Genomic DNA, 17,818 nt, shown 5'->3' with positions numbered 1-17,818 from the left:
ACTATCTGCAGGCAGTTTGGAGACCCAAAGTTCCATGGCATTTGCAAAAAGCCTGTCTCCAGAAATTGTCCTTATGTCTAGCATTAGATATGCAACCAGAAGAGAGGCTTAGAGTAAATGACAAGTACTTAGGAAATTAGAGGTCAAGCTGATTGCTGCTGTCTACTGTGTGCTGCTCTTTAGAGACACCCATAGTGAGGGAGAGCAGCAAATCTCAGGTAATACTGCACAGGTTCAACAAATGTTGGTGTCAGCTGCTCTTCAAGCAGGCACAAGGCTTTCATTGCATATACTTATTTGCCTAGATTCAGCTGCTGTCCTCTCATTCTTGAAAACCAAATAATTGGCACAGAGGCCTAATCAGGTTGCAGCAGATGCAAGCATGGTAGTAAAACACAGGTGCAGTTATATGCTCACAGTAAAACACTAACTGCAGTTACATGCTCACAGGAGCTGTGGGGTATGGTTCTTGAAAATGTTAGTCAAAAGCAAAGACAAGCTGCAATCATGTTATCCTGCTTACAAGCTGGATTGTCACTTGAAAGCAGGCGTAAGGATTTCACTCCCAAACACTGGAAGAACATTTTAGCATCTCCAGGGTTTGTGCCAACTTCCAACTCTCCCGTGTGCCAGTAGCTACAATGGCTGTTCCGATCTCCAGCTAGACACTTACGCTGCTGATACCAGCTCTGGACTAAATCAGTAGCAAATCTAGTTTAGGGAGCCATGCTAATAGCTGGCTTTCTCTCTTTAACTCCTTTGGCAAAGACCCCTTGTTAGACATGATTTCTTGAACCTCTTAGGAGTCCGAGTAGCACACATGAACTTCTTTCTAGTTGCCTTCTAATCCTCTCCTTCCTACCTGCCCCAAGTCTCCTACAGCAAGATTGGCAGACTGTTATCACCTTCCTCCACTCCCTTTGCCCTCTTTTCTTGTATTGATGTAACGTGCCAAGAAAGGCGCCTCAAGAGGACTTTGGGTAAGTTTTTCTCCTCGTCTACCTCCTGTTGCTGATTCTTCTGACTTGCAAGCATCTTTACCCAAGCGTTTCTCCCACATCAGCCATCTGTACTTTATGCAAGGTCTCTAAGGTCTTAGCCTCAGAACATCCTCTTACAGATGCCAACAACAAAAGATGTCAGAAACCTCTGTCCTAAAAACAAAAAAGTATGCTAACCTGATCTGACATCCCAGTCAGACACTTCCAGATCAATTCCTTCAACTTTTGGACCATTAACTAAGGTTATTTCTCCTCCTCTCAGAGCTTTTTGCTTGTACCAACACTGCTGGAAGCCTGCAAGTAGAACCTGCCTATGCACTGGAAAAGCAGGGGGAGCAAAGTAAGTAATTCTTAGGACAGGAGTTTGAGCTGCAATCAGAACTTATCTTACCTTGGAGTGGCCACACATGTGATGAAGTTGCCTGGTACTCAGCTGCAAGGTTTTCAGCAAACTCTGCACATCATCCTGCAATAAAGTGGACCAGCAAATCATTCTCAAAGGATTTTTCCATAAGGGGAAACAAGAATAATGAAAGAGTATTAGCCCTAGCAATCCTTTCAAAGGGTTATGGGATACATATGCATGACACATCAGATGAACAGGGTGAAGCCCCAGGAGACTTCTACTGTGCGTCTAAGTCGAGTAATTGGTAATGAGAGTATGACCATATGTTGTAAGGCCAAACACTTGGAACTGAAACTGATTTTGAATCAGAGTGTTAAAATCAAGATGACTTTGTCACATCTTGCCATGAGTGCAACCTTCTGAAAGAGGGGAAGCAGGGGAAAAACATAAAACAGTTGTGAAGGCTAAGCCAAAGAATGAGTCTTGCTGGCAAAGCTGGATTGGTTGCAACAAAGCAGGGGGAATAAAAGAACTGTTCCTGCTTGTCATGTGGTGCACTCATGCATGTTGTCCTGCTCAAAGCTCCAAGAACTAATGCAAAGGCACCAATGTCCATCCAGACAGCAAGCCCCCACCAACCTGACTGCTCATGTGAGCACTCATGTGAGTGACACTTTTGTGGTAACAATTTTTGAAGGAGATGGAGGTTGAAATGGCTTCCTTTGCCAAGAGTGAAGTCATCCAATCAGCAAAATGATGGGCAAGTTGGGAAACAAGTGACCTGTTTGCTGAGAGTACTGGATGGGCAGGTACACAGGGCTGAGCACAGCTGGAGATGTTAAATGTGTTTGTCGTGAAGCCACGAGGATGATCAGAGGGCTGGAGCACCTCTTCTATGAGGACAGACTGAGGGAGTTGGGGCTGTTCAGTCTGGAGAGGAGAGGGCTCCGAGGTGACCTAATTGTGGCCTTCCAGTATCTGAAGGGGGCCTACAGGAAGGCTGGGGAGGGACTTCTCAGGATGTCAGGTAGTGATAGGACTAGGGGGAATGGAATGAAGCTGGAGGTGGGGAGATTCAGGCTGGAGGTGAGGAGGAAGTTCTTCACCATGAGAATGGTGAAGCCCTGGAGTGGGTTGTCCAGGAAGGTGGTTGAGGCCCCATCCCTGGAGGTGTTTAAGACCAGGCTGGATGAGGCTCTGGCCAGGCTGATCTAGTGTGGGGTGTCCCTGCCCATGGCAGGGGGATTGGAACTAGATGATCCTTGTGGTCCCTTCCAACCCTGACTGATACTATGATACTATGATTATGCCAATGTGACAAGAGCAAGCATCAGCCATGCTTTCCAACATGGTTCCAGATAGTTCTGTCTCCAGGAGGCTTACCCTGTGCTTTTTAAAGCTGTAGTCCAGGAGAGGCATGGCAAGCTTCAGGAACGCTTCTACAAAGAGCCGGCCGTACTACAAAGGAACAATAAATAGATCAGAAGGCAAATTTAAATTCCTTTGCAAAGAACCATCATGCACTCAGGTAAGATTATGATACATTCTTTCAAGCTACCCCAAAGACTATTCCCACTTAGCAAAAGCCTGTATTCCTGTGGAGGCTGTTCTGGAATATACAGGATCATAAAGGGTCTCACTTTAATCACTTCAAAGAGAGACTAGAAGGACAAGGTCCCACCATTGTACACATCCCTTGCTTTATTCACTAGAAAACAGGGAATAAAGCTCAACTAAACACAAAGTGTTTGAATCATTATACCCATGTATGAGTCCTAGCTAGGAAAGGGAGAACTTCAGAGGAACTTGTGATCTTTCTGGGCTCCAAGGGAGACCTGTCTGCTGTAAAGGCTCTCATTTGGAGTGTGACAGAAAAAGGAGACAGGAGAAAGGGTCTAAAGTCAATAATGCTAACTGCAGTAAGTTTGTGTGGTTGAGCCATGCTGTGAGGATTAGTGGAAGACAAACTATAAGAAACAGCATCTGCTTCTACCACAGAATTCAGCAACCACTCCACTGGAAGCAATGATTAAAGGAAATTGGTACTTAAACTGCTGCCTTCATTTCACAGAATCACAGAATGTTAGGGGTTGGAAGGGACCTCCAGAGATCATCAAGTCCAACCTCCCTTCCAAAGAAGGATCACCTAGGGCAGGTCACACAGGAATACATCCAGGCAGGTTTTGTAAGTCTCCAGAGAAGGAGACTCCACAACCTCTCTGGGCAGCCTGTTCCAGTGCTCTGTCACCCTCACTGTGAAGAAGTGTCTCCTCATGTTGAGGTGGAACCTCCTGTGTTCTAGCTTGTACCCATAGTTCCTCATCCTGTCACTGGGCACCAATGAAAAGAGACTTGCACCTTCATCTTGACACCAGTTACTTTGAATTTTTGCTTACCTTCAGGCAGATGCTGAGGACAAGCCTGCTGTCAAATACCTGCTTGGGCACATGGTGAAAGAGGAAAAAAAAAACAAAAGAGAGCCAGATCAGTCCACAGTTCTAAAGGAAACAGCCTATTACAGAGAACCCTTCATTACATATCCTTTATCAGTGTGAAACCTGCTCTAAGGCAACATCCATTCTCCAGTTTCAACAGGGAGCACCACATCTGCCTCCTCAACAGCTGGTAATGGCAACTATCAGACACAAACCACTGTACTACAGAATTGGGGTGTTTTGGACTTCCTTACATCATCCTGTCCTTGTGGAGCCTTATCTGTGTGAGAACTGTGTTAGTAAGATGTGCAGGCTGTAAGAATTAAGTAGCATCGAAGTGAAGGCTAAATGGAAACCCCTGCACACAGATGATAATCAGCTTTATTTACTACCTCCAGGTTGTTCCACTAGTCAGCCTTACCTCCTGGTTTTCCCCTGTGCTTATGACCCTGGGGACACTGGGCTGTCCTGGGAATCTGAAGGTAAAGCCAGAACAACAACGAGAGCCTCACCTTGACCAAGTTAATGAGGATATGGAAATTCCGCACAGCAATGTTCCACCGCAGCAGCTTCTCCAGTTGCACCTAACAGGATGCAAGGGGACAAACAACCCAAGACATTAAATTCTCTCTCACCTTTCTGGACGCTCTCTCAGCATTTTTTGTACCCAGAGTGTTGTTGCTGTTGCAGATAGGCACCACAGACAGAACCACGTAATAGCAATTCCAGCCTCATCAGTGCCTACGTGACTTAACGTGCTAAGAGCTAAGACACTTCTTGTTCTCATAGCAGCTCTTGGTTGCAAAATAATTCTGTGCTCCCACACAAGTGTGCAGAACACCTGCACAGCTTAGTATTTTGCTGACTATCACCTGTTTCCTGATTACAGCTTCTGCCAGATTTGCTGGACTTTTGACATGGTACAAACCAGACAAGAAAGGGATGCTACCTGCAGGTTACCCTGTAAGGTCTGGCTGATGACTGCATTTCCTAGACAAAGTTTGGAAGCAGATTTCTTTGCAGTTTTTCTAATCATTGTACTGCACAGTTTAGCTTTAGTCTTTTTTCCCTCAGAGTCCAGTGCATTTATTTTCCTACCTCACTTGAGTCTGATGGTTTCCCAGCTGGGATGCTTCTCACCGAACTCTCTAGCTGAGCCATCATTACTCTGAAGAAGACTGGGAATGTCTGCCTGTGGAGAAAGTGAGATCAAAATTGAAAGCCAGCTCTGTTCTGGGGGTAAGAAGTCTATCTGGATGTTCAGTGTGAAAAATTTGAAGGTTACCCAGCTGGGCACTCTTCTCAGTAGGAAATCACAGCAGACTGACCCTTGGACTCATAAGCACATCTAGTCCAGCATCATTGCCCAGACAGACAGAGAATCCTGGAAAGTCACTACCACTTCCCCAGTATGGACCACAGACAGACACCACCCACACATTTCTTTGTAGCTCTGGGGGTACCCAGTGAAAGGTTTGTGGTAGTAAGCATAAGATCATTTTGGTAGTTCCAAAGTGCAGCAATTTTGGCCATCCTTGCATAAACCAAGCTTCCAAATTCCTGTGGTAGGAGCAGAAACATCCCTAGTGTGTTTCTGCACACTGCATACCAACCCAGCATTGCCTACAGCCACCTCAGGCCTCTGAGGCTGACTTTAGAGTGCTTCAATCCGCCAAGTAGCACAGGAAGAGGCAACAGACCTGACAAGAGGCAGCAGTTCATACTCTGACTGGCTAACAAGCAATAAACTCCACAGAGTTGTTACCACACAAGGTTGCAAACCATAACATAAAGCTCACCGTGCGCTACCCTATTGCATACTGCCCAAACAACGTTGATAAATGCCCAAGTAGCCCCCAGCAGTACTGGCATGAAACCATAATAGAGCACAAAATAAGAAGTGAAATATTAAAAACCAGAAATGGCAGTTGTGCATCTCATGAAATCCCAAGTCTCTGTTGAGATAATTACCTGCTTAGGGTAGGATAAGTAGAAGAACAACCATCCTTAGCAGAATTGATCAGTTCAGCAACACCAACACTGGAAATTTCTTCTATAGCTTTCAAGATGTTATCTGTGTGCTCCAGGTAGACACTAGATCCAAAAGCAGCTTGGTTAATCAGTAAATATTATGCAGGATAACACACAGCAAGTCCTTGAACGCTGCCATAACTGCAACACGAGGCTCAAAATTGTCACGGATATTCTTATGCCAAAGACAATCAATCACAGGTAGGAAATCTGAAGCAGTACTTTCAACTGTCACAGCAGCCATGAGCTGAAACAACCCTGGATTTAATATTTTTTCCATTCTTGTATTTAGGAAAGACAGGGTGAGGAGAAGAGGAATTGCCCTTTCTGTGAGAGAACAGCTGGAATGCCTGGAGGTCCACCTGAGGAGGATCAACCAAGGGTAAGGATGAAGGAGCCAACCAATATAGGTGGCACTGTAGTAGGTGTCTGCTACAGGCTACCTGGATCAGGAACAGAGCAGTTGCTGAGAAATACTCTGCTGGACTTTAAAAAAAGGGAGGGCTTCATGGGGATAGGAGGGTCAAAGGCAGCCTTGGCTGCAGTGACCATAAGATGATGGAGTTCAGGATCCTGAAAAGAGGGAGCAGGACAAACAGAAGATCATAACCCTGGACTTAAGGAGTGCAGAGTTTGGCATCTCTGTGGATCTTCTTGCCATGTGAAAGGGGGCCTAGAGGGAAGAAGGGTCCAGTAAACTCCTCCAAGCTCCAAGCCAAAGCCCTCCTGAAGTTGAATCTGCCAACTGTGGCAGGGCAATAAGGGCTTCTCTAGCAAGTGGAAGACTAGGGAAAATGTGGATCCACTGCTGAATGGGGCAAGGGCTTGCTGATAAAGGACATGGAGAAGGCTGAGGTGCATGTTGAAGGACTGAAGGCCTTCATCACCTCTGTCTTTACCAGCAAAACTGGCCTCAAGGAATCCCATGCCCCAGAGGAGAGCAAGTAGAGAGAAAGGAGGACTGTGGAAGAGGATCAGGTTAGGGAATAGCTAAGCAAACTGGACATACATAAGTCCCAAGGCCCTGAGTACTGAGGGAGATGACTGATGTCATTGTGAGGCTACTCTCAGTTATGGGAGTGATCAGGGTAACTGGGCAAAGTGCCTGAGGGCTGGAAGAAAACAAATGCCACTCCTGTCATGAGGAGTGTCCAGGCTGGAGACAATGTTTTGAGCCTCACCAGAGCAGTGCATGCAGCGCACTGTTGAACTGGCTGCCCTTCTCTTGCTCTCCACTGGGCTTCACCCATGACCGGCAGAGGAACTGCTTTGCTAGCACAGCTGTAAAAGATAAAGGATAACTTACTGAAGGAACAACCCAAGACAATTTCCTTCTGCCATATAAAGGCAGTGACTCCAAATGGCCTTTTGAAGGTCCACAATATTGCTACCCCCTCAGTTTGCCTGAACTCTCCCAAGTCAGAATACACTTCCCCTAAAAAGCAGAAAGGCCACAGGGACATCTATCATGATGATAAAATATGTGCACATCCAGTACATTCCTGGTCTGGAATATCTGTTCACATCAGAACTGTGATCCATCTCTGGCCATTTCTCCCTGACAAATTTATGCTAAGCATTGTTTGTTTGATAATATCATAGTATCATAGTATCAGTCAGGGTTGGAAGGGACCACAAGGATCATCTAGTTCCAACCCCCCTGCCATGGGCAGGGACACCCCACACTAGATCAGGCTGCCCAGAGCCTCTTCCAGCCTGGGCTTAAACACCTCCAGGGACGGGGCCTCGACCACCTCCCTGGACAACCCATTCCAGGGTTTCACCACTCTCATGGGGAAGAACTTCCTCCTCACCTCCAGCCTGAATCTCCCCACCTCCAGCTTCATTCCATTCCCCCTAGTCCTATCACTACCTGAGATCCTGAGAAGTCCCTCCCCAGCCTTCCTGTAGGCCCCCTTCAGATAGGTTCCAGAGTGTGCCAGCTATCTGTTTTTAACTAGGGCAATATGCCACCCTTGGGATATCCATTTCTACAAACAGAATTCCAAGAACAAATGACATTAAATCCAGCCTGAGATTAGAGGTTCTTCACACCTTACCCATTTTCTCTTTCTTCCCGCCAGTCATTGGTTTCTCAGCAATGGCAATCAGGAGCTGAGCGAGGATGAATGCACAGTGGAAACTGGGAACGCTCTGCTGGAAATTCAGCAGGTACTGAAAACTTTCACTGGGGATGACAGGAAAAGGGGAAAACACTGTAAATTGGGTAATCTCTTAGAAAGACATAAATAAGAAGGAAGTATTAGACCAGCTCAGATCCAAGGTCTCACTAGCCCAGTATTTAGTCTCTGGCAGACCACCCCTTCTGAAGAAGGGGTGGTCAGCCACTAGCAGATAAGAATTCAGTCACCAAGAAACTCTCAAGCCCCAGTCATTCTAAGATACTTATATATTGGTTTTGTCTAGTGTTCCTACCAGAACAAATTAATTTCTTCTTTGAATGCTGCCTACTAATCTCCTAGTCTCAGACAGCATCCAAACAAATCAGATCCATAGACCAATGCATATTTGGTAGTCCAGTAGGACCTTTGCGTTAGATTTGACTGCATTGCCATTCAATCAAACACAAAGCTCCCTGGATATAGGATGGTCTCTCTGAGAGCTTGCAAACACCCACTTACCCATAATGCCCACATAAACTAGGGGAAACTGCTTGAAATTCATCCCTTTCAGAGCTTGGGGAAATAATGATTTTACCTTATCAGCTCCTCAAGAGGAAGAAACTCTGTCTCTCCTGGCTTTAGCCTGTCTGCAAGCACCTGGAGAGCTGACCTTAGCAAGTCATTGTTTTCATGCTGAGAAAAACCATTCCTGAGAGGGGAGGAATGAAAAAATAAATAAAACAACAGACTAGAAGGAAGAGCAATATCAGATGCAAGAGCACATCTAGGCACATTTTTGCAACAAGAAGAAAAGAAGATGGATATGCAAGAACAACCCTTCAATATGAAAGTTATAAGGGGACACAAAACCCCTGATTTTGACAGCAAGTTTAGTTCATATACATTTTATCTTTTCCAGGGAACATAAAACCTTGTGCAGGCAGCACAAGGCTAACTTTTCAGTTAGACTGAAGACCTGGCTACAAGGGGACTGGACATTTCACTCAGGTGGAGATCCTGATATTCTAAACCAATGCTATGCAGACCTGAACAAAAGAGGGTGTCTAATGACAGTTGCTGTGCAAGTGCAGTGATAGTGGCTGGGGAGGGACTTCTCAGGATACCAGGTAGTGATAGGACTAGGGGCAATGAAATGAAGCTGGAGGTGGGGAGACTCAGGCTGGATGTGAGGAGGAGGTTCTTCAACATGAGAGTGGTGAAGCACTGGAATGGGCTGTCCAGGGAGGTGGTTGAGGCCCCGTCCCTGGAGGTGTTTAAGACCAGGCTGGCTGAGGCTCTGGGCAGCCTGATCTAGTGTGGGGTGTCCCTGCCCATGGCAGGGGGGTTGGAACTAGATGATCCTTGTGGTCCCTTCCAACCCTGACTGATACTATGATACTTTGATGATACTATGGTCACCTCTTTCAACTACCAGTGTCCATGAAATCACTCTCAGGATATGAGTTCTGGAAAGGCTCAAGTGAACCCACTTTCTAAATACATAGACTGAACACCTGGTAATGCTCAAATGCACCTTTAACAGACAAGTCAATTAACAATCAGTAATGTAAGAGGGCTTGATGTAAAAGGAGTTGTAATATGGCTGCTGGACTTTAGTGGCTGGACAGCTAGCCCAAATATATGGTTGCCTGATTTACAGAATCATGTTACTCTCTACCCAAACTAAACAGCAGAACAGGTTGTGAGCTGCCTCTGGTTACAAAATGGGTCAGGTTCTCTGCTTTACCAAGTGGGTACACTCAGGAACAACCAGCATTCATACTGACTGATAAGAACATGACCAGTCTGGCAGCAGGAGTGGATCAGAGTCCCTTAGGCTCCAGTAATGGCCAACAGGAGAAGCAGACCTCAGACCTCATATTTTTTACTCAGTTATTACTGTTGGGTATTTTTAAGTACAAAGGTAAAACAGTTTCTGTACATAGACCTAAAGTAGGGTTCAGAGAACAACTTCTATAGTGCTATCCTGGATTACATGAGTAGATGCAGAGGTGAAATCCAGGCTGCACAAGCATTGTGGAGTTTGGCATTTATGAATCCAGTTCAAGTGCATCAGCAGCACAGGCTTTTTGTGAATGAAGTACACATTCATCCCTTCCCACTGGCAAAAGAAAGTCTTTCATTGCTCAGGATTTAGGCAGTGACAGTTTCACAAAGGATGAGGAGACTTTCTGTGTAAAGAAATTCCAAGATCCCTAGGCAGAATGAGAGCTGCACAACTAGATGTGCCAGTATGCCACTTATGCTGGTCTTGATCCACAACTACAAAGAATTCTAGCCAGTTCAGTCACTCATTGTGCTTTCACTGCTCATCACCTACAGTTTATTTAGCTCAGGATCAGGCAATGAAGTTCGATATAAGTATGAAGTGCTGAAGTCTCCAGCCACTACAGTGTGTTTCTCTGCATGGCTGCCAGGCCATTTGCTGGGTACTAGCACTTTGAAGAAAAGGAAGAGGAGGAGGAAGCAACAGCAGACTATGCTCATTTGGGTGGCTGAGCATTCTTTTGTTTGAACTCACCAAGCAAACAGGGAGCGAAAAGTTAGTAACAGCTGCTGGTAACAAGAGGACATCAGCTGGCGTTCCTGGATGTTCACTCCTGGGTTGTCTTCCACACCCTGACTTTGTGCTGCAACTGCCTTTAATGTAGAACAAATTCATTCATTGAATGCTATTTCCAAGGAAAGATAATGGCATAAGAATCCAGCTCTGTGAATTCCATGTTTACAAAACCTGAAGAAACAAAGCCACTGTCTTTTCCCCCCACAAACAAAACCAAAAATGCTTTTAGAAGTAACAAAGCTTGGCAGCTTTTTGAGTCAAAATTGTTGCCCATTTACCTGGAAGTAGTTGTGCATGTTCTCCATGTGATTACACAGTGGCTTTAGCAAGTTGACTGCGCAAACAACAACTTCCTTGGGGGTTCTCTGACACAGGTGGGAAAAGCCAACATCCTTGTAGCCTCTTTCCTGCAGCAAACAAAAAAGATTGAAGTCACTCCAAGAGCCTTAACCTGAGAATAGCTTCACATCAAGTGCTACCTTTTAGACTGCTTCCGAGTAGTGCAATTCCTGGTGTCATACTCTGCCAGGAAAGGCCAGAGTAGGAAAGCTGGCTTCTACTGAACCACCAGCACCAACTCAGACAAGAGGATAACATTTGATGAAAAGAATAAAATTGATGTTACATGTAGCCCTTTCATGGAATCATAGAATTATTTAAGTTAGAAAAGACATTTAAGATCATAGACTCCAACATTTTACTCAAGCACCATAAGAAGGCAGTCTCCACACATGCAAATTAATCTAGGCAGAAATTGTGAGAAACACTTTGCTGGGAAAAGGCCTGGAGGCCACTGACCTGCTGTGTCTCAGCCCAGGCCTAGACCCTTGGCTGCTGCTGTACTTGCCTTTGGAAAGGGCACTCTCCTTGTGGAGCCCGGGGTCAGTGCATGTGCCAACTTCCAGCAGAGGTCATCCAGAAGAAAGCAAAGTTCAGCAGGCCCCAGCTGCACAACTTCACGAGCCTGCAATTACAAGAACATCAGTGCCACATCACTGTAGTGCCTCAAAGCTCAAGCTCACCCTTCACTACGCCAGCGGAAGTTCAGGCTGGAGGTCAGGAGGAAGTTTTACACAGAGAGAGTGATTGCCCATTGGAATGGGCTGCCTGGGGAGGTGGTGGAGTCACCATCACTGGAGGTGTTCAGGAGGAGACTTGACAGGGTGCTTGGTTGCATGGGTTAGTTGATTAGGTGGTGTTGGATGATAGGTTGGACGCGATGATCTTGAAGGTCTCTTCCAACCTGGTTTATTCTATTCTATTTCCAGTTATGACTCCTGGTTTAGTTAACCTTAGCCAGGGAGCTGTTTGGTAGTTGATAGTGTTTTATGTCTCCTCCATTATTGGTATGGAACATTGGCTCTGGATACTCAAAGTTACTCAGAGCCTGGCGCTCTGAACATAGCTGAGACAATGTCAGTAACTGCTGCTGAGAAATAAGCTCCCACAGATAAAGAGAGGTTTAAGCCCAGTCACAATGCACCAGCCAACAGTCAAGAAGTCATTTGAAACAACACCACATGGCCCAAGAGTCTTGTCAAACAGTCTTGCAATTGGCCTGTGACCAGCATGCACAGAGACTGCTGTCCTTGGAGCAGGCCAGGCTGTACTTCAGCCTTCCACAGCCTTTTCACATTTTATGAATCTTACCATGGCCTAACAAAATTAGACTCCAGATGGGCTTAGCCTACAAAGAGGGTAACAAAATTCAGCACTTCTGCTTTCCACACCCAGAGTGCAATGCTAGAGCCCCTTTCTTTGAACGAGGCCTGCACATGTTATGCTAGATCTTTTTTCCTTTGGTGCAACATTTATGTTACTTTGGGTTTAATGTTGCTACACAACATGTCTGCTGTTTTGAGGAAAGTCCTCTTTTTTCAGTGCCAGGAAACACTTTGGCTTCTTTGGGGGCAAATTCTCTCCTGCTACCTTACTTGTAGTCCTACACCAACACAACACCAATCTCTCTGTTTTAATGGAACAGAAAGGACTGAGGACCCTGAGAGAGGCAGCTACACAAAGCCTTGTCAGTATGGTTTTGCACTGTTCTGTTCACCTCTGTATGCATCTCTGTGTCCAAGATAGACTTTGTCAGCAGCCCACAGTGGAGTACAGTGAACACCTCGAGTTCTAGCTCTCGGAAGTACGGGCGATAGCTCTGCAGCTGTGTCAGAGGATTTCCTGCTTCTCTCTCAGCAGCACTCTGAAAAGTAAAGGGCAGAATTAATGTTGCAATCTGCAAGACTAAGACTTTCTAGCTCAAATAAAGGGTGTGGGTTTTTTTCCCCACACAGATTTGTGCATTTTGTGCAGGATGGATTAATCTTTGTTACCTCTTTTTCGTGAATCAGTGGCCACTGTGGAACCCATTCTGGATTTGCACCAGGAGAACCCATAAGCACCATGAGAGATGAAAGCAAATCTTTGATAAACACTAGGGTGGTAAACTATGGGATGCTCTGCTGCCTCTGGCTGACAGTCTGTATGTTCCTAGAGATTCACTCCACACAGCCCCATTGTGGGAGCCAATGTGTGTGTCATGTGGCTTTACAACAAGACTTCTGCAATATGTAGTCCTGGGCAGGGCATGGCATCTAAGGACTGGTCTGGGACCAGCACTTTAGTTCAATATGAAAACTATTCCCTAACTATTTGAGGCTTTGCTTATTCCCTGTAACTTCAGTGACTTTGTTGTCATATCTGACTCAGTTATCATGTCTCTACAACAGCAGGAAAATAGAAGCATATTTGTCTGGCTGAAACTCATAGAGTAGATCTACCTTCTCCAGCTCAGAGAGCTCAGTATCAGGCTGGTTTCCTTCAGAACTGTCATCTGCTTGAGAACGATCTGTTGAGTCAGCTTTGCTGCCATCAGCCTTTTTTTTCCTTCCTTAAAGAGAAGAGCAATTCAGAAATGAAGGCTATACTTCTCAACACTAGAGAGCACTTGCAGCCAGGGAAACAGCACAGGTTACACTTTTATCAGGCATAAGAAATTAAAAAGCAGGGACTAGTTGCATGTCAATCTGTTTTAGCCAACTTCATAAGCAACCTAGAGAAGGGAATGTTTAGGGAAATCCCCAAAGAAGGCAGACATGTTCTCAGGAAATGTTAATCTAAACTAGAACAGAATTAGAGACAGAACAAAGTACATCTACGTCAGCTTAAACAACTGAAAGGGAAGTTCTGTTTCTTCTCTGTGAGAGTCAGCAATGGGAAAGGATAAGGATAGTGTTTCCTTGTGCAGTAGGGCCTTGACAAGGCTCTTAAGACATCAGCTAGGCACAACCTAAAGGACAGGGATTTGCGAGGCAGATGGACCTGGGTTCACTACCAGACAACTGCACAAACCCACTAAAGGCAGAACAACTTCTGCTGCAGAAAACACTTTGGCAGGTGAAAAGTCAATGAAAGCCTTGGATTTTTACTTGTTTAATATGGGCTGTCCCAAAGAGACAGACTATCCAACACCCAGTTGGAATAGGATGTTTTTACATCTCCACTTAAGCTGCTACAGGAGTTGATCAGGAAAGATGCTACAGGAGTTGATCAGGAAAGATTTCAAGCTAGAGAGATGTTGTCAGGCATTCTGTGCTTTATGCACACACAGATGCCATGGCTGCAGTGCATTTTGCCTCTGTTTTCTTAAACCTTTTAAGCTTTCTTACCATTCCTTTTCCTTGCTGGACCGACAGCATTAATGGATGGTGCAGCCTCAGAATCAAAAGTGGCTGGTGGTGGGACATAACCAGGGGTTACTGAAAGAGACAAAAATGTAGAAATGGGGTTAGTTCAGCTCCTGAATGACAAATACAAGCATGATACTATCTAGAGGAAGCATTGTACGTTTCACCATCCTGCTCTTATGCTTAGGTGAATTTAGCTCCAATTAGCCTTCTCATGTGTCTGCACTGCAATGGAATTGCAGGTCTTTGCATTCCTCCAGTAAGGGAGGGTAAGAAGTGCTCAGCTGTCCTTGGACATTTGTCCACGTTGGAGAAGCTTAAAGAGCTGTTCTATTTTTAGAATAAACCAAACCAGGTTGGAAGAGACCTTCAAGATCATCGTGTCTAACCCATCAACCAATCCAACCCACCTAAACAACTAACCCATGGCACCAAGCACCCCAGCAAGTCTCCTCCTGAACACCTCCAGTGATGGTGACTCCACCACCTCCCCAGGCAGCCCATTCCAATGGGCAATCACTCTCTCTGTATAGAACTTCTTCCTAACATCCAACCTAAACCTCCCCTGGCACAGCCTGAGACTGTGTCCTCTTGTTCTGGTGCTGGCTGCCTGGGAGAAGAGACCAACCCCCACCTGGCTACAACCTCCCTTCAGGGAGTTGTAGAGAGCAATAAGGTCACCCCTGAGTCTCCTCTTCTCCAGGCTAAGCAACCCCAGCTCCCTCAGTCTTTCCTCACAGGGCTGTGTTCCAAACCCCTCACCAACTTTGTTGCCCTTCTCTGGACTCGTTCCAGCAAGTCAACCTCCTTCCTAAACTGAGGGGCCCAGAACTGGACACAGGACTCAAGGTGAGGCCTAACCAGTGCAGCGTACAGGGGCAGAATGACCTCCCTGCTCCTGCTGGCCACACTGTTCCTGATGCAGGCCAGGATGCCATTGGCCCTCCTGGCTGCCTGGGCACACTGCAGGCTCATGTTCAGCCTACCATTGACCAGTACCCTCAGGTCCCTCTCTACCTGGCTGCTCTCCAGCCACTCTGACCCCAACCTGTAGCTTTGCATGGGGTTGTTGTGGCCAACGTGCAGAACCTGGCACTATGCATCTGAGCCCCTTTCTGCCCTGGCCTTGTGCTCTTAGAGCAGCTCCAACAGCACTGAGGTTGCACTTCAGGTAAAGCTGGTCTGTTGGTTTACAACAAGCTCTCAATGGATAGCTTGTGGAAGGTGGCAGTGTACTCTTCATTATATTTAGCTTATGGAAGACCTTCTCATTGTGAAAGGTGACAATAAGAGGAAACCATAAACAATGACAAGCACAAACCAGGCAGACAAGGGATAATGGAGCCAATGCCAAAGACAAAAAGTCTCCATTTTAAAAACTCCAAGCACAGCTTTGGAAATGGACACCTGGACTTGTGAAGTGATAGGATGGGAGGAAAAAGAGGCTCCTGAGGATTTGGGATATTCTGATGGGGAAGAAGGGTAGGACTGTGCAAATGAATGACACAACCAGCAGAGAAGTGAAACTTGTTTCAAGGTGAAAACTGGAGAAACAGACTGGTTTTGTAGAATGGAGGCTGGTTTACTCCACTACCCACCACATACAGGTTGACTCTGCCAAGTCTGCTAGGAAGAGTCAAAGAGATGCCACTGAGGAGGAGATTGGGAAGGGCAGTTTGGATGCAGACACACTGAGAACAACAGCTGTCCATGCTTGAGCTCTTAGGGCACTGTAAAAATGCAGTATGTGTTACCAGAGATTTTCTCCACTGATGTTTAAGCCAGCTGCTTTCACTTCCAGCTGGTTCAGGCCCAGAATGTACAAATGTTTCATACTCACCTGCCAAGCATTTTCCCAGCACAGTCTGCAGCTCTGTGATGTTCTGTAATCGAGTCAGAACTTTCCCCTTCATCTCAGCATCCTGTTGCTGGCAGAAGGCATTCACAACCTAAAGACACAAACCAGGCTTAGGCAGATTTGTACCCACTTTGACTACTTTTTCCTTTTCTGAGTAACAGCCTCAAGTCTTGAATAAGCAAACAACTCAGCACAAGTGGCCTGTGTGACCAGATCAAAACTGCAAGGACAAAGAGCACAGGCATAACTGGTGCAAGCTATGAAAAGCAACAGAGCAACACCTACAGATCAGGTATTAACTGGAGAAGAGGAATTAGCACCTTTTAGTGCTGCCTGTGGCTCTGAAGACCACTTCATGCTTCCAAGGTTTGCCAGGAAAGAGGCAGTCCTGGGAGAAGAGCAGGGAGAGGGAGGACTGGGGGTGCAGAATTGCACCAACTCTGACATATGTTATCAGAGTAATCCCAAAAGGGAACATTCCCACTGACCATCAGTGTTAGCAAACAAGTGGTTTAAATGTGCTTGAAGGCACTGCATTTCACCCTTCCAAAAGCTCACAGAGGTACAGAACAAAGCACACAGTCACTAAAAAACTTTGTAAGGGACCTGTGGAAGCCTCTAGTCCAACACCATGTTCAAAATAGTGTTGTGTGAACAGGTTGCCTTTTCCAGAGCCTTTTCTAACAGATCACTGAGCATCTCCAAGAAAGGTGATCCCACAGCATCTCTGGAAATGGAGTTCAACCTTTGTTTTAAGTAATAGAAGACCATAGTAAAAGGCTACAACCTGCCCTTACATCAAAGCCTGCTGGTGTAGACTGCAGCTGAGTAGCAGTTAGAAAACTCACACAAGCAAGGCAGCCCTTAGAGAGCCTCTGTGCAAGAAAGTAAAGTTGGAGAAATCATCAGGACCTTGCTGGAGAGGGCTTCCAAGTGGGAAGACACTTCTTCAGCAACAATTGCACCCCTGAAGACTAGGGTTAGTGTTTGTAAGTGCTGCTCCTCAGCACCACTCCAGAACCAGCAGACAAGGTTCTGCTCACCTCACGAAACCAGTTGAGAGCATAGAACAGGAGCGAGCACAGGAATTCCCGCTCCTGCTTGGACAGCGAGTCCAGCTTCCCTTCAACCTCCAGGTCAGTCAGGTACAGGGGGCAACCTGAGACAGAGCAGGAAAAGAACCTGTTGGACTGGGTTTTCTACCCATCCTTTGGTCTTTGCATGGGCAAAGTCTCTCACCAAAGCCTGTATCCATTCCAACAGCTATGTGAAGTAAGCACATCCCTGGAGAAGAGGAGACTCAGGGGTGACCTTATTGCTGTCTACAACTACCTGAAGGGAGGTTGTAGACAGGCAGAGGTTGGTCTCTTCTCCCAGGCAGCCAGCACCAGAACAAGAGGACACAGTCTCAGGCTGTGCCAGGGGAGGTTCAGGTTGGATGTTAGGAAGAAGTTCTATACAGAGAGAGTGATTGCCCGTTGGAATGGGCTGCCTGGGGAGGTGGTGGAGTCACCATCACTGGAGGTGTTCAGGAGGAGACTTGATGGGGTGCTTGGTGCCATGGGTTAGTTGTTTAGGTGGGTTGGATTGGTTGATGGGTTGGACACGATGATCTTGAAGGTCTCTTCCAACCTGGTCTATTCTATTCTATTCTATTCATGTCAGCTATTCCATCCCCAGACAAGGAAACTGTCTTCCCTCCCTCCCTTCCACTTTGTGGGCAACAGAGCATTGCAGCACAACTCTTCCCACAG

General features: G+C 46.1%; 1 protein-coding gene across 2 annotated transcripts in view; it reads right to left on the bottom strand.

Moving 5' to 3' along the window:
• FANCD2 (FA complementation group D2) overlaps window positions 1–17,818 on the bottom strand; it is a 52,301-nt gene that overhangs the window by 2,481 nt on the left and 32,002 nt on the right. For both annotated transcript variants that reach the window (XM_068157979.1, XM_068157980.1), the window contains exons 25-41: window positions 17,108–17,223; window positions 16,047–16,155; window positions 14,189–14,278; window positions 13,301–13,410; window positions 12,577–12,723; window positions 11,368–11,484; window positions 10,799–10,927; window positions 10,479–10,597; window positions 8,532–8,645; window positions 7,874–8,001; window positions 6,995–7,094; window positions 5,754–5,876; window positions 4,881–4,974; window positions 4,295–4,366; window positions 3,744–3,782; window positions 2,731–2,805; window positions 1,393–1,467 (exon numbers count right to left, since the gene is read on the bottom strand). In XM_068157979.1, the coding sequence (XP_068014080.1) occupies window positions 1,393–1,467; window positions 2,731–2,805; window positions 3,744–3,782; window positions 4,295–4,366; window positions 4,881–4,974; window positions 5,754–5,876; window positions 6,995–7,094; window positions 7,874–8,001; window positions 8,532–8,645; window positions 10,479–10,597; window positions 10,799–10,927; window positions 11,368–11,484; window positions 12,577–12,723; window positions 13,301–13,410; window positions 14,189–14,278; window positions 16,047–16,155; window positions 17,108–17,223 (1,757 nt within the window). The remainder of the gene's footprint in view (window positions 1–1,392; window positions 1,468–2,730; window positions 2,806–3,743; window positions 3,783–4,294; window positions 4,367–4,880; window positions 4,975–5,753; window positions 5,877–6,994; window positions 7,095–7,873; window positions 8,002–8,531; window positions 8,646–10,478; window positions 10,598–10,798; window positions 10,928–11,367; window positions 11,485–12,576; window positions 12,724–13,300; window positions 13,411–14,188; window positions 14,279–16,046; window positions 16,156–17,107; window positions 17,224–17,818) is intronic.

This window comes from Melanerpes formicivorus, unplaced genomic scaffold, assembly GCF_026170545.1.
Source record: "Melanerpes formicivorus ecotype bairdi unplaced genomic scaffold, bMelFor1.0.p_v2 SCAF_38, whole genome shotgun sequence".
In the NCBI taxonomy this organism is placed as follows: domain Eukaryota; kingdom Metazoa; phylum Chordata; class Aves; order Piciformes; family Picidae; genus Melanerpes; species Melanerpes formicivorus.
Note: the sequence above shows the minus strand (reverse complement) of the source record. Positions and strands in the feature narration are given on the sequence as shown.